Source organism: Macrosteles quadrilineatus, unplaced genomic scaffold, assembly GCF_028750875.1.
Source record: "Macrosteles quadrilineatus isolate MER2022 unplaced genomic scaffold, UCM_ALF_1.0 Scaffold_5__1_contigs__length_97177068, whole genome shotgun sequence".
Classification (NCBI taxonomy): Eukaryota; Metazoa; Arthropoda; class Insecta; order Hemiptera; family Cicadellidae; genus Macrosteles; species Macrosteles quadrilineatus.
This window is the reverse complement of record NW_026542598.1, coordinates 71,298,129-71,315,229: the sequence shown is the minus strand read 5'-3', so window position 1 is coordinate 71,315,229 and position 17,101 is coordinate 71,298,129. Positions and strand designations below refer to the sequence as shown.

The window sequence follows — 17,101 nt, the reverse complement described above, 5'->3', positions numbered from 1 at the left end:
AGTAACAGGGCTACACAAGGTACATAAGCTAAAAACATTCTACACTTATACTGCACTCATATTTGATTCAAATGCGCACATACGTGGTGTTCCCGTCTCGAATGATAACGATAATACTGCACTGAAGATGTCTTTCTCAGAAGATATATTTCGTAGTGGTAGTGACCAAGGAAGCTTTATGAATTTTATGCAAATAAAAAGTTTTTAACAATAATAATAACAGCATATTGCTAGCGTTTGAATTACTCTGAAGCCAATATAATTAAAGGAAACTAAAGTTAAGAACTACAAAAGACAAATAAATAGAAATCTTTTGTTTACAACCACGTAACTCATTGTTGACTCAACAAAACAATCATTTTTCTTTAAGTTTGCTTTCAACAAACCAATCAACTTTTTTGTGAAATTTAAAGATAAGGTAGCTCAATGTCAGTGGATTCTTGGCACAATGGGCCTACATGTTTTATTCATTACTGATTTGCCTTTGGCCAGGAAGGTTTCAAATGAGGCTTCTAATTGAAACTGTCAAGAGAAACCTTAGTTTATACCGATTTGTCAATGGTGATAATAATAACAATCTTTGTTTGGTAATAAGAAGTCAACATTGAATAATGTCAGAAACACAGTAGGTACAATTGCAAGCCATACAAGTCATTCTAAGGCACTTAGCAAAAATAATGTCAATCCAAACATGTTCTTTCCTTGAAATTTTAAAATTTCATTGAATGTTTTAAATGTGATTGTGATTTAAAATGAAATATATTCTAGTCTATAAAAGGGTTGTTCAAATAAACATACCGGTACGAAGTTTGAATTATTTTAGTGGTTTGTTTTACAATTGTCTATTAAAAATCTGTATAAAATTTAAAAGATGAATCTGTATAAAGATTTATTGAAATTGTGTGATTCTATGGTAACATTATATTTTTCTATCTATGTTGTAACTGGGGTTGCTAAAGTTAAAGTATTTGGGTTTATTAAGTTGAACACCATAATGTCATACTTTTACAAAACAATGCAAAGAGTCAGTACGGTAATAAAAGATTTTATCCTGCAACATAAAATTGCATCACAGGATATATGCGATAAATGATTATTATATTGTTTGCATTATTTCAGTATAATGCATTTATACTTAATAGAACCCCTGACTCCCTGGCATCACCTTAAGAAAAACCAAAATCTGCACTACCCATAATTCCATTTACTACTCATTGTAATTAAATTTGCCTCTCCTTTACTTCAACATATTAATTCAAAATCAAATTGTTCTAATCATGATCGAAATATATTAAGGCAACTTCATCTACACTCAGGTCCCGCATGTAGGGTAGTCGTTTTCTTCTTGGCATTTTTTCTTCATTCTGAGTGTTCTATTGGTTGCAATGCATTTATTACTTCAAACATAAATTCTGTTGAATTTTTCTGCCAATATTTATCAACAGGTGTATTTTTGTTTCATCGCCCAAAAATGTTTCAAACCGATGTATCATGCTTGCAAAAGGCATATACAATAGACATGGGTTTTCTCTCTGACAAGGTATTCTAGAGAACGGATGTTTCCCTGTCGTGCGAGGAGGCTATTTTGTGTTGCGTTGGACTGGTTACGGGGCCAAGGACACTGGGAATCACTCGGCTGTGACAGAAGAATGGAGTCTGAGCGTGACTCGTGGACAAGAGGTTCAGCGTCCCCCTACAACACTCTGGTCACTCCCTTGACCTTCAAATGTCTTGGTTTTAAATGACCAGATGTATATTGAATGATTTTATAATAAAATTTAACCCCAGTTCATTGCCACCTCCTATCCCAGTATCAGAACGAATTGGGATTCAAAGACCAGGTTCGGTTAAAAGATACATGGCTAAATTTTCTTGCAATGCCACAAACAGTTGTTCCTGACTAGATGTTCCAAAAAGGGTATGGTTTAACTTTTACACTACGAGTTTACTGTTTCTTCTACTACTTTTATAAATGATCAATTATCAATTCTTTGAGACAGGGCGCACTTGGGTGCGTAGCTAAATATGAGTAAAGATGAGTATATAATAGCGTGAGATAATCCATGTAGATTTGTTAATGACTCAAATCAGCTGTTTCATTAATCAGGATCATATTATGAGAAGGGAAGCTGGGCCCAGTTTCAAACCATCGATAAGCTTTCAAAACTTTCCCTAGGGTCGAACTCTAGACACCATGTAAGTGTGTTTCCTCTGTACCTTACTTCTCTGTGTTTATAAAATAAGGTGACCAAAATGCATCACACAGTTCACTGTCCCCACTGTTGATCTTTAAGTTATTCGTGATTGAACAACCAGGTATGTTCAAATTACCTCACGATCTAATTTAACTCCAATATTGCACATGCAGTTCACTACACCTCCTCCTCATCTTCCAATAATTAAGTTAATTAGATGACTGGGTCCAAATCAGGCAGCAATCAGATCCATGGACAACGCAACACAATTTATCATCCTTTCATAGTAATCTACTTCGTCATTTCTTCTGACCTTTAAATTACTATGGTTAATGACCAAGAGTGTTTAGTTATCAAGATGTACAAGACTTTTAGTCATCTTAGTTCACTGTATAATCTTATACATAATAAACCCTTAAATGATCAATATTTAAATGATCAGGTTGTATCTAAACATAATCAACATCCTCTCCACACCTAGATGCCTTTGGCCCTAAAATGACATGGGTTTAAAGCAAATGACAATGTATTTGATAAACAAAGTTCACAATCACCTCTTCATAACACTTCTGCAACCTTCAAATTATTTACAACTAAATTACCAGGTCTTATATCTGGACCCATTACAAAGCAGTTCATTGTCCTCTACTTCTTAATCACTCATCTGACCTTCAAATGAACCATCTGAGTTCAATTCAGATCAGGACATAATAGTCACCATCACAACACCACCCATTATACATACTCAACTCAACTAACTCTACATCAACATTCTGCGCTTCAAAAGAATTCTTTAATGACTGAGTGTTAAAATTCAGGCAGTAAAAATGCTTCTGGCTCCAGGACAACTCGATTCACAATCTTCTAAACTCTATGGTATCGATCATTTATCTAACCTTGAAAAGACCAGGTGTAGCCATGAATAGCAATTAAATGACTAGGTGGGATCAAATTATCAGGTGTGGCCAAACATTTTTACCAGTGTTTGATTTCTCAAACTAAAAAAACTGCCTCTTTGTCTTTCAAAGGATTTTTTTTTAAAGTAGGACTAGTAAATTTTGAAAGACTAGATAGGTAAGCTATTAATTAATTCTTATTGATATCTACAATAAAATTCCAATTGATACTGAGGATAATACTGGATACACTAGAAGCTTGCCACAATTTAAATTTAACGTATCATTTTCAAACAAAGTCCTATGTATTTTTTTAATGATTCTCACAATTAACTAGAAAAAAACCATTACAATAGGCTATATAATCTTTCTCCCTTTTGGTATACTTTTTTTGTAGGCCCATGAAATGAAAGTATTGATTTCGTCAACATTTTGTAGTTTGAGTTTCTGAATCCAAAAAAGTAGTGTGTGTGTGTGTGTGTGTGGATCTGTACAGGCTACAACAGACCACACCAGAGGTAGGTCCGATTTTGAAGAAATTTGGTATGTGGGTACTAATTCATAGTACCATCTCTATTTTGATATTTAATTGTGGTTTTCCCATAAAATTAAAATAATATCTTATATTAACTTATCTTAAAAATGGCCTGAACGATTTTGAATTAAATTTATTAAGATAGTCCTTACAAATTTAAACCAAACGGTACAACCATTGACTATTGGTACAACCCTCATTGCTGTAAAGATAACTGTTCAAAATTTACTGTAATTAATTCAATTTCCCCATAAAGTAACAAAAAATCTAATTTAGAAACTGCTCGACAGATTTTAATTAAAATTTAGTACCTTATGGTCCTTATGATTCTAAACAAAACGGTACCATCCCAATGCAGTAAAGTTAAAATTTCAAAGTTATTGCAACTTTTGTAATTTTCCATATAAAATATCATAGCTACTGCTTTCCCATGATAATGTTGACAAGCTGATGGGAGAGAATATCTGTCAGATTACTGATACCGTTTGTTTAATAAGATCAGCTGTATTAAAATCGATCAGCTGTAAATGCCCCTCACAAACATTGAATGCAAGTTCAAGACATGATAACTAAACAAAGACTCGAAGTGACAGCGCCTCTGCAAGGTAACAATGTAATCAATGTCAGAGGCTGACCTTGACGAAGGTGTAGCGGCCTCAGTTATGTAATAAGGATACTCTATGTTGGACCAAGGCAAATCCATCATGTCAAGTTGGGCTTGTCATGTCCTTACTTTTGTTTGCTTGACATTTTAATTTTCATCAAAACCTATTTATCAAGACAACTTTTTAATTTTTATTTTTCCCCCGAAAATTTCATACGAGACACTAGGCATATAGATATATGTTATCATCATCCCCTTCTCTTTCATGATGGTTAAATGTTAAATCTTTTAAGTCAATAGTCGATCAGAAATTATTTAATTGTCTAAAAATAATACACAGAACCAAGAAAAGTTTATTTAAATTGGAAATTTATTGGAAATTTTTATTTTTAAGGGTCTAGACAATAATAAATTAAACAAATTATAAACTTTGTATTGCACTGTATTAGTAATAATGTAATTTCTTGCTTTTAGCTTTGCAGTACCAGTAGTTTATATTTATTTACTACTATTAGGCAGATTGATATGTATATCAATACATAATTTTTTTAAAGTTATGGTGGAAGGGTTTTGGAAAAATAAGCTTGAGCTTTTCACAACAGAGTAATGTGGTTCTTTAAAAGAAACTTCAAAAACAGTTTACTATATTCTACGATTGATTATAAGGTCAAAGCCAAGGTCTTGAGCTTCATAAAATATTCTTGGTTTATCAAATTTGTATGTTGTAGAGCGAAATTGAACTGTATCGATGGTATCGACATAGAAATGTAGAAAATGTAAACAAAGCAAAAAATCCAAACATTCTAACTTTCTTATTGTTTGCACATGGAACAAAATCAATAAGACTAGGTGTATAATGCAGTTGTCTGCTTGCATTATTCAATGTTACATCTGGTTCGCATAAATGAGAAATATAGACCAACTTGTAGTATACAAAATCAATGGTATATTTGATTAACATAAATGGAATGGCTATTTGCATCATTCAAAGTTAATGGTACGTCTGGTTCACGTAAATGGAATGTCTACCACCTACAGTATCCAAAGTCAATGGTATGCTAAGTTAACATAAATGGAATGGCTATTTGGAGTATCTGAAGGTGCATTAGCCTAATTCCGGCGACCCTTCTTCATTTTGTAGTAAATTATGCTCCACGATATCATTTATTCACGTATTCATTTATTCATATTATTCCAATTGTTCTTCCCTTTTGCTCTGTACCTATTTGTAATGTGCTATTTTAGATGATTCGTAGACTAACATAGATGTTACAACTCTTTTGTTTACCTATTTATTGTTATCATGCAAATAATGTCATGGCGACCAATAAACCTATAAGGTCCATGTTAAATTTCTTAAAAATTAAATTTGTGTACGGTAGTGAAAAGTCCTTTCGTCCGATTTGTACCGTTTCAGATTTATACCGGTACCTTCCCATAGTTAATTACCGTACTGTACCCTAAGTGTGCTAAATTTCATGTGGATCGCTTCGGCTGTTCAGGAGGAGTACTTTTAAAACAAAAGCAGGAGTGTAGTATAAGAACTTCTCTCGCTCCACTCAATTGCATGGTAACTTTTAAAGAGTGAGTGGCCGAGTACTACAATATTGTAATATCAGACCTACCTTAGAAAAATAGAAAGATATTTCTCATAGTGTAAAGTATATGGATGGCTTGGTAAAGAATGAAGGACTAACACACATTTTTTTACTCAGATTGTACAAATGTTGTGTAAAATTGATGTAAAAGATGTCAATATAAAAGATATTTTTACGTCATTTTGACGTCAAATTCTGTAAAAACTACGTATATAATCGGAGTAATAAGATGTTGGGATTTAAAATTGCAAAACTGCATGTTTACTTAAAAGTACTTATATGCTAAACTAAACATACATATGAATCATGTTAACATAGAAGTTATCTATATATTTAATACGCGACATGAAACTTTGTGAACAATAAGGCTTTTTTGTTTTAAGATTTAACCCCACATATTATATACCAAAATGTTCGTCTAGGTGTGTAGATGTGCAAACTGGCTTTAGATTTTCAAAATATATCTTTTGAAGGGCGTGGGCTGCCCTCAAAGTTCCTTCCATAAGAATAACATTGTGATTGATTTGAATGTTATTATATTCTGAAACAGATGTCAATACATAAGTAAAAGAAATCCCAGCTGTTTTGTTTGGTTTTGAAATGTAAACAGTTTGCATGTTTTAAAAAAATAATTAGAAACCCGGCAAAGAAATATTACCTATAGGACACGACGGGAGAAAAGTTTTACATTTTATTTTAGTTTAAACATACCAAGGACCCGACGACAAAGAAATATTGCAGGTCGGAAACTGCGAGTCAAAATACGGCAAGCAATGCAAAACGTAATGCGCCCAGACGAGGAGCTGGAACAGTTAGTGGCAACGTGTACTTACAAAATTACACTGACAAATACAAGAACTCAGCAGCATTCACTCGGCGAGATGGCATTAAAATGTCAGAAATGTGGTGTGGACAAAGAGGACGAGGCGAAGGATTTTCATCCTGCTGCAATAAAGGAAAAGTTAATCTACCACCATACCGAGAAAGTTATTATATCCAGAGCCTACCTAATGGAGCAAATAATTTGAGCAGAAACTACAAAGAGAACATTAGATTGTACAACTCTGCGCTCGCAATGGTCAGCACTCGAGCTAAAATTGAAGAACATAACGGTGGAGGGCCTTTCATGTATAAGGTGCACGACACAATTCATCACTCTATTGGCACCTTTCAACCGTCAGAAGGGGAGTATCCCACATATGCCCAAATGTATATCTACGACGTCGAAACCGATGTTCAAGAAAGAATACTAAACAAAGCTAATGGCTTTTGCAGCACTGAACTCATGCACATTTTGACTAAACATTTGGTTGATATTAATCCATTCGCGCAAGTTTTCAGCATGATAAGCTCCGTCCTGCAAAATACTCCTACTGAACAGCAAAAAAACGTATATAGCCAACGATAGAGCTCAAGACCAACGTCGATACAACGACGTAACTTCTACATTGCTACAATATAGGCTATCCTAATTTATTCGTGCGAATTCGCACGGGTTCGCCTAGTTTAGATTAAACCATGATCACCCTCAATACCAATAGCCGTAACCAGTGAAATAGCCAGATCTAAACAAAATGTCATGGTATGTTTGTTCCACCAGTGAGTTGCCCAATAAAGACAGCATGACTACATGACATGCAGCCTACCTTGCCGTTAATTTATTTAGTAATCTTAGAAATATAATGAGAAAAGTTTGTAATGACATGAGCACCTCATTAGTTTACAAAGAAGGAATGCTACTTTCCAACAATCAGTTTTGATTTTGACCTGTTGTGATTAAATAAAGAAACATTTTTTGTTTTAATAGTTTCTTTAGGTATAATGTAAAGTAATTTTTCTGTGGGAAAATGAGCTCATTAATGTAGAAAAACAAAATAGACTGTATAATTAACTAGATGGATTCACATTTATTTCAGGTATCATCTGCATTTAGTAGCCTATATTTAGATGAGTGTCAAAAAATTTAAACTAGTGTGATATTAAAACCACCTCCTATTAGCGCAGAAAAATAGTGGATTAGCTATCAGCAATATTAGTGGGTTTTAAATAGAAAACATCGTGACTAACCTATCTACCTACCTTAGAGGTGCCTAGATACTTATCAGTTTCAGTTAAGTTTTCAGCACTTTAAGGAAATGTTTTCAAACATGTTGGTTAAATTTTACAGTTAATATAAATAATACTCATGAATTAGAGATGCACAGAGTTTTGCTGGCATAGCCTAGTTCTAAAATAGTACAAAAGTAACAAAAAAATTCAACAAAGTAACTTCACGTTTGCTTTATGCATGTTTGTCTCTACAAATGAATAATTATGTTAGTATTAATTGCAATTAATCTATTTATTTTATGTTTAAATATCTGCCCATATTTATTTCCAGCAAAAAAAATCCTTGATGAAGAAGAAATCATCTTAAACAGAAAAAAATCTTAATTTCCATAGTAACAATTTAAATTGCAAACTAAGTATTAATAAATGGGACATAATTTAGTAAGAGACATTTAATAAGCAAACAAAATACCTCTAATCCCTTAAAATTCTACACTACCCAAGTTGAATTTATTTATTTCTCAGTTGAGACAATAATTTTGTATCAATTGTTTCAAATTGTTATTACTGTATGGGGCAGGGGCGTAGGCATAGTCTTGAGTGCAAACTAAACAAATCAATAACCAACCATATATCACCCCACACTATAGATCTGAGTTGGCATTGAGCAAGCGACCTAGTGAACTAGTTATGGTTATACTATGTGTGTAGTTTCAACATGACTACCGGTATGGTTTGTTTTCCTAGACTTTGGCATCTTTGTCATACTGCACTGTAGTGCAATAAAACTAAGAGAAAGTTGGTGTTGAGAAAATTCAATTTATTTCCAAACAAAGTTTTTAGGCCTAATATAGAATGCGGAACAAGTTGAGTAACTGATTGATCATCATACAATGACCAGTAAAGACCAATAATGATACTAAGCAATCCCTATATCTCAATAAAAGGTGAGTGTAGAATGAATTGGCACACTTTAAGCTTTACATTCCAACCCAAAAAATACTTATCGGTACCGTACCTATATTTTTACAATCCGGTATCGCATTTTTAACCCAAATCTTAAAATGAGCAATAAACATTTTAGTTAGCAATGAATAATTGGGTAAGTTCAAGTAGGATAAGCGTACGGCCCAAATCATAGTACAACTTTGACCACAGATTAAAATATACCTGTAGGTGCTATACAAATCAAATTTGCTGAGCTTATTATTTGGAAAGTTTTGGATATATGTACTTTTTATTTTGTAAAAATATGAATTTTGTGTTTTTAAGAATTTTTTCCATAAAATGATGTTTGGGGTGTACATTTCCCCCTTGATCTGGGGTAAGTGTACCCCCCCTCTTATTTTAGCTTTCCACTGCATATTACTTGATTTTTGGGCAAGTGGATTGTAGAGGAAAAAATTAGCTTTTCATTTTGATTTTTTATTCATCAAAATATCTCAAACAGTTCAGGAGTTATGAACTGTTTTGTGAACCACTGCGAGGGAAAACGGAAACCCCAGCTTTATTAGAAATTCTAAAGAAAATAAAAACCTCATGATTCCACTATTTCATTGAATTAACAATTAGCAAGTCTCAAAGAGGAGAAAATGAGCTTTATTTTGGTTTCTCACTGTATTACCCCCAATTCAAATGGAGAAGAAAGAATTGTATATTGATTCCTTAGAGGTCTACAGACACAATTTGTTGATCAGACACTCTCTTAAAACTTACCTTACATCATACAGATAATATATAACTTGTTTTTTTACTAAATTTCCATACATAGGCCCTTAGGTAAGACATACCTGGGTCCGATTAATTTTTCTTTTTATGTCCCTAGTGGCCAAAACACAATGTGTTAAAATGTGGTTCAATGGTACATTTTGAACAATATTATAAAGAGAGAGGCTCTGCATCACATGCAGGTGATCTCTCCATCTTGTCCATTTACAAGTTCCCAATATCAAATGTCTGCTTTTAAACAGTACAGTAGACTCCCTCTTATCCGGACTCCTTGGGACCGAGGCCATTCTGGATAATAGTTTTTCCAGTAAAACCGACGTCCTCAAAAATTTGTTAAAACGGACCGTTTAAATGCATACTGTATACAGTATTTGACTTAAATTTATGAATGCATTGTATTTATACATGTGATAACTGGTCTCAAATCTTTTCCACAAGAATATTCCTATCAGTACCGCCTACTTCCTGCCGATCTACTCCGGGTAAACCGATGTTCTGATAAAAATTGTACAGATAAAGAGATGTCACCTCTACTGAGCGTAGTTCGGTTAAACCGATGTCTGGTTAAAAGGTTTCCGGATAAGGGGGAGTCTACTGTATATGCAACGATGCATCTCACCAAGCTGTAACATTATAGACAGCTTTTGATAATGTAACTTATATCCTTAACTTGTCTTTGTATTTTAAAGTTTTGAACGCTACTTTGAATCATTTATTTAACTAGGCCTATCTATGATCAATAACAATAAAGATTTCTATTTAGGATTTCTCTCAACTCTCTAGTAATGCATAGGACCTGGGAATCCATTACTTTTATGAATAATGATAAGTCTAAGTTTATAATACACTTACCTAAAGGCCAAAGCCAGTTTGTTTTCCAGGTAACGGATGGTAGAATTGAGAAACGTTGCTGGAAGAGCCACACCTAACCACTTCAATAACATGAATGAAAAACTTTTCACATCTTTCTTCACAATGAATTTAACCATTCTTCCCTCCATGGTTGCCACATAGATGGACATAAATGTTCTAGTTACCAGAGCTAGCGTATGAAGGATAAGTAATCCTACTTCACGGGTATATACACCAGGAATCATTAGCCGAATAAGCTTGTAAAGCTGAATTATAAATTCCTTATTGAATCCAGGAGCGATTGGTCGCACCTTGGGTTTTCTCTTGTTGTCGACATATTCACCATTTTTAACATTACCATTTGGTACTGCAAGGTTGTTGTTTGTTGGTGGTAACTTCTCATCTTCTGAATCAGACTGTCCACTTTGACTACTTTCATTGGGGCTACACCTAAACTTGGTATAGTTTATTTTGTTAGTCCTATTATATAGGTTTTGCACCAGGGGGTAACTAATCTTACAACCGTACATTAAAACAGCAGCAGCAACCAAGGCTTTGCTACAGTTTTGTTTGTTTATATTATATTTTACAGCGGTCTCTTCGAGATACTTGGATATCACAGCGGGCATTTTGAGGTTATGTTGTTACTGCGTCGTAATTTGAAAGCGAAATTAATATTAGTTTAGAGATAAATTATAAAGGAACGATATGACATTTGAGCACCGGGATTGAAATTACACTAAACACTCACTTTCCCACCACACTTAAGTCTACATTATGTTTAAAGATACATTCCACCTTCACAATCACTCGCGAAACATTGACAGTTCGCAGCCTAGAAGTCAATGTCAGTATTGACAAGACAACACAAATCAGCTGAAGGAGGGAGCTGTCAGTTAGAGACAGTACACGAGCGAACGGCGTCAATACTGCTCAACGACCCGAGGAACACTGATGCTGATGCATTGCCGAGTGCCGACGACTACCACCACCACTTCCAAGCAAACCGACGTCATATCTGTGGCCTTTGAGTTTATCTTTATGAGAAAACTTCGTTCTGTGACGTCACATGACAATAAATGTATCTCATGTTTTCTTTTGAATATTGTTCAATAGTATCAACCTCTAAGATATCTTACTAGAATGTTTTTTTTTCTATGACCATGGAATAGTAAGTTTTATTGTTTATTGATAACAAATGTCTCTTGAAGTTTTCATTAAAGTAAGTTTTTAAAAAGGTTACTTTTCTATTCTTCCTATAATCATAAAAAAACGTGTTCAATGCTTCGCTTTTGTATAAAACTATAATAGTTGATTCTATTAGAGTTGTTAAATTTTAAACAAATCCTAGATCTTGTAAAAATATATTTGGATGTGTTATGTTCGTTGTAAGAAAACGGCCAAGACCCTTGTCGTGTTTTGCCCATAATGTGATGTTGATGTATAAGCCCATACCACTCTTTTTTGAAATTTTTTCTCTAAAAAGGTATTTTTGGGTCTCTTGAGAACTTATATTTTTAAGTAATTTACCTTTCGGTGTTCGTAAAACTTTTCTCTATAGGTTTGGACCATCGAACTATATGTGGTTTGGACTGATGAGTTTGCTCCGAGAATCGCGATTGGCGTTTCAACGTAGTCAAAGATCAACTGAACGAGCTTCGAAGTACACTATAAACATGGGTATCAGTCAGACCTCTTCATATGGCCAAGTACCAAGGTATACCAGTAGATTAGCTATCCAAAAGAAAGGAGGGTCAGTGACTCCACACTATGAGATAAAACTCTAAAAAGTGACAGTGGAGGCTGTTGGCTTTCACTAACTCTCGCTGGTCCATGACATGTTCCGTTGGGTTTGGACCCAACAATGCAATACTTTCACTGCTTCTCCACAACACCACAGATCACAATGGCACAGTAGCAGACACAACAAACTCTGCAGACTGCTTCCCTTCCGGTTACGTGGCTGTGACCAATCATATCGTATGTTGAGACATCACTTCTGGAGTCTAGGAGAACTCATCTGTTCTCTTAAAGAAAAAGAATGTCCTTTTCATTCTTTCGTGAAACGGAAGTTATGAATGGTTCAGTGTGCCCACCTGTCTTTGGTCATTGGTATTTGAAACAGCTGATCTAAGCCAGAAACAACGCTGAAAGATACAACTCCATTCACTCCATTCTACACTGATTTTGAATTCATATTTAGTGAACAATCATTATTCAATCTCTTAAGTTCAATTCGATACTTTTTTCTAATAAGTTTGCATGTTCAAACAATTAACATACAATGATAAAAAATTGTACATTTTTTGTCAATCATAAAGGTAACGTACTTACAAGCATTGACTTTGTACACCGCATATCTACACGTATCAAGCTATTGTAAAAGCGAAAGCCTCTTTCGTAAATGTGTGATTCATGTCCTGTAGGCATAATCAATTAATCATGTTACGTTTGAGTTACACCCAAAAGTGTTTTTAATATTCTAAAATCTGTGTGTATGAATATAAAGTAAATGGATAAAAGCAAAATTAATATTGAGTGTATCTTTGTGTAAGAAGTAACCCGTCCCGTCTCTTGGATTGACACTGCGTATAAAATTAATAATCTGTTCAATAGTCACCTCATTCGATTCCTAGAGGCATCGTTTCAACCAAACCAACATTTTAAAATCTCAAAGATTGCTTCACTAATACCGGACAGAAACATGTCTTAAAACGTTGTAAGAGAATTTAGCTCATCTATAAGAAAATAAAATCTATATGGAAGTAGACTACAGTTACGGTATGTTTATTGTTACTCCATGGTACAACAAGTAGTATTAGTTTATGTTCGCTATACGGAAAACGTGAAAGCACTTGGTTTTAAGGGGTAATGATGGCTTCTCAATTTTCTACAGGAAAATAACAGAGTGGCTATCAAATGAGTGTTGATTTTACAGCTTTTTTTAACAGCAAAGTGACACGTTGTTTACTTGATGACGTAGCCAAGCAGCTAATGCGAAGCTGATGTAGTGAGTCAGGTCCTCTATCACCTGATAGCCTTCTTACTCACTTGATCACGTGAATTTAGTCAGCTGATCTGCTTTGTTTCCCGCCACAACATCAGCTGTAAACGTATCTTTGATGCGTCACTCGCAGTTTTTTCTAGTAATCGTGCTCGCAACTGTAATTGACCGCAACAAAAACGTGATTTACCTACTCAGGTAGTTTCGATTTTCTTTGTGTTGTTTTTTTTTCGCTGTTTTGTGTATTTTTTAGGTTTATTCTTTTGGATATTTTTTGTTCTTGGTTCAGAATATAAAAAGTAAAATATCAAAGGATTACATTTGAAATGTTTTAGAGACATGTCAAATATAGAAAGTTAATTAAAAGGAAATGTATGTACCCACGTACCAATATAAATTACTTTAACTAATGACAAATGCATTTAAGAATCCTGCACAAAGAGAACAGAACACCTTTTTTTTAATATAAAAAAATAATATATATACAACATAGATCAGCAGCGTGACGTGTTATCATATATTATCTTCATATATCTCACATATAATCTGTATCTCACATATATTATGATCTAGTATTTTACAAACAATACTCATAATTAAAATTTATGCACTTTGGGTATTTTTATTTTATTTTGCAATTTTAAGAACGATATTTAGTTCAACAATCATGTGTCGATAGATACAATTTGTTTGGATTGATTCTTATAGGTAACGTAGGCCGATCAATTTATCACCACTTCTTCCAATCAGTCAACTCGAGATAGGTATGCACACTGTACATGTATTGAGCTTAATATGAATCAAGGTGAGGGAAGAGTGTGATAACCAGTGTATTCAACTGTTTCCTTAGCCAAGACTATTTATTAAATGTCCAATGATCAAGGACACCTGGGTCCAGTTTCGAACCACCAAAAAGACTACTTTCTTTTCCGAACGATCGAGCGAGAATGTAACAATCACAGGAGGAATACAGTATGTTTCAGTATAATTTACAACCGCAACCACACTTTGTATACCTATACGACATACGTTAAGCTTTTAACACTAATTATCCGCTTCCTTCTTCCCTAACGATCACTAAGTGATGAATTGTCAAGAAACATTCCCATCGTCTTGCTACTGTAGCTGCAGGCGTTGGAAAGTAACACCACTAACGACTGGTACATCAAGCATGACTTACTGTAATGAGCTGTTTACTGAGGATAAGTGAAAATGATCTAGCGGCACAGCCACAGCGCACAGCAGCCGACTCTACATAACAGCTGATCGTAGCCGCGGGCGCGGGAAGTCTGCACGGTACACAGAGTACGCCGCCATAGAGTAATCGACAACGCGATGATATCTTTGGCTCAGTAATCATGCATTTTGTAACCGCTTTACAGGAGTTTCGTTTTCAAAAGTCGTCGTTTGACGTGTTTTAAATTACCTTTATCTATGAAATACGTATTAAAGATTGAACCTAATTTTTGGTTATGTGAACTTTATGATGTTGGAAGAATTATTGTGGAAATCTCCCATTGCAATCTGTAAAATACATGTTGATGAACAATGAAAATTTTAAAAGGATTTGTGGTCACTATACTAAAATAGAAAGATGATTTCGATCATCTTAAATTTTGGTAGGATGTGGTTTGTCAGCCTTTACGGCACAAAAGAGAACGACGCCATAGAGTAGGCCCTAATCTTGATGATGCGCTGATATCTGTGACACAACCTAATCAAGAATCTTTCCACGGTTTTAATTTTGTTGTTTTCTTAAGCCATCGTTTTGAGTCATCGTTACTAATGCATTTTATCTCAGGAAAACATGTTATAGGATTGTGGAAATAATAATAAAGGATAGATAGAAGATATCCACTAATTTTAGAAGTTATTCCTAATTAGATTGTGATTGAAAATGTGGAGCTGACCTTTCTTCTTGAGGTTCATAGAGAACGCTACCACAGAGTAATCAACAACGTCTTTGGAACAGCTTTTATCTTGAATAATCTTTCAACCGCTTTCTTTCCGTCGTCCATCATCTTTTACCACGTTTCTAATGGATTTAACTCTGGAAGTTTAGTTGTAGGCTTTTTGGTTATCATAAGATAGAGGATTTCGATTAGTTTAAAAGATTTAATAATAAGATTGTAAACTAAAAAGTTACATTCTACTGTGTACTGGATACTGGTTTAGTTAAAAAGCTGAAGTTTTGATTTAAGACTTGTTTAATGTTCGTATAAAAAACTATATAGTATTTTGATACAATTTCACCCTCACTTCTAAATTATCTTACTTTTATGCGGAATATCTTCATCTATATTTATATTTCATTGTGCTTTGTTGAAACAAATTTTATTTAGCACTAGCTGGCCCGACAGACGTCGTCCTGTCCTAATGTGGTTTTATTTCAAACTCTAGTTTATTTTGAAGATGAGCTCGTTTGCTGTGCTCACTCGCCTTCAGGTTTTATTTGAAAATTAACACTTTTTAACACTTGTTATTGTATCCCACAGTTTAATGAAAACATTTTTTGAATTTTTTAAAACAATTTTTTTTAACTCAATAACGGTTGGATGGATTATACATTTTCTTTACATAAAAACCTTCCCCTGGCACTAAGGAACACAACAAAAAAAGAATCGTCCAATTCGGTTCACTCGTCTTAATAAATGTCTCTCAGCTCACGTAGAATATATATCACAGCTTGAACGTATTGGAACGTCATAAAACATTAGTAATTCCTTGTTTCCTCCCAAACCTTTATGAGTACAAATTCTAAGGTTAGCAAACATTTGAAATAATCACGAAAATAACTATGTTTGATCAAATTGTTGCATTAAATCAGCTGACAAAAGAAAATTGTACAATAAGAACAGTTCTTTTGTAACCGGTGCAGATAAACAAGCACGTTTTTATCTTCATCCAATTCACATACATCTCCTTGTGCAACTGATACAGCAGTCCACATCCATTATTCCCCTCACATCTGTTGCACAACACGTCCCGTTTCCACCGTTTCTCGTATCGCAACACGGGTCTAAAGGTTGGTCACGTGACATTCATCTGGTCACAGTTACTTGCGCAACCGTTGATCCCCAGCAACCGATTACAGCACAGTCCTACATCCCACCTGTTGCGTTCCCTAACTCCAGATGTGGACAGCGCCTTTCACCAGGGATGTTGCCCGTCGCCCCGGGTATGGAGTTATGTCGTAGAGGTATGCGGTAAGAAACAACAACACCTGGAACGGTGGGCGCGGTTAAAGTCTAGAAACGTGACGGACTTCGGCTGGGCATGAAACAATCGAGCACTTCTATACATTTGGTGGCTTTCACCGCTTCTCGCTTCTGCCATAGATAAACAAGTGTGGAATGGAGTCTAAATGATCTGTTTGGCTTCGTTACTGACTTAGATCAGCTGTTTCTTCAGACAGAACTACTTATTCAAAGGCCAATGATTGAGGAAAGCTACAGCTGATATCAATCTTCAACTGACAACTCTGTTGATGCAAAAAACTACTACGGCAAAACATCAACCACGTTGTCAGTTGGAGATTGATATCAGCTGTAGCTTTCCTTGATCACTATGGTAATTTAATAAACAGAGTACTGAGAAACAGCTGATTTAAGTCAGAAAGTAACGAATCGGGTCTCCGGAA

At 34.6% G+C, this 17,101-nt stretch overlaps 1 protein-coding gene across 1 annotated transcript in view; it reads right to left on the bottom strand.

Annotated features, from left to right (window-relative positions):
• Window positions 1–11,411, bottom strand: part of LOC128993968 (ATP-binding cassette sub-family D member 1) — a 43,812-nt gene extending 32,401 nt beyond the window's left edge. The window contains exon 1 of the mRNA XM_054418115.1: window positions 10,458–11,411. Coding sequence (XP_054274090.1) covers window positions 10,458–11,086 — 629 coding nt within the window. The 5' untranslated portion in view covers window positions 11,087–11,411. The remainder of the gene's footprint in view (window positions 1–10,457) is intronic.
• Window positions 11,412–17,101: the final 5,690 nt, after the last annotated feature.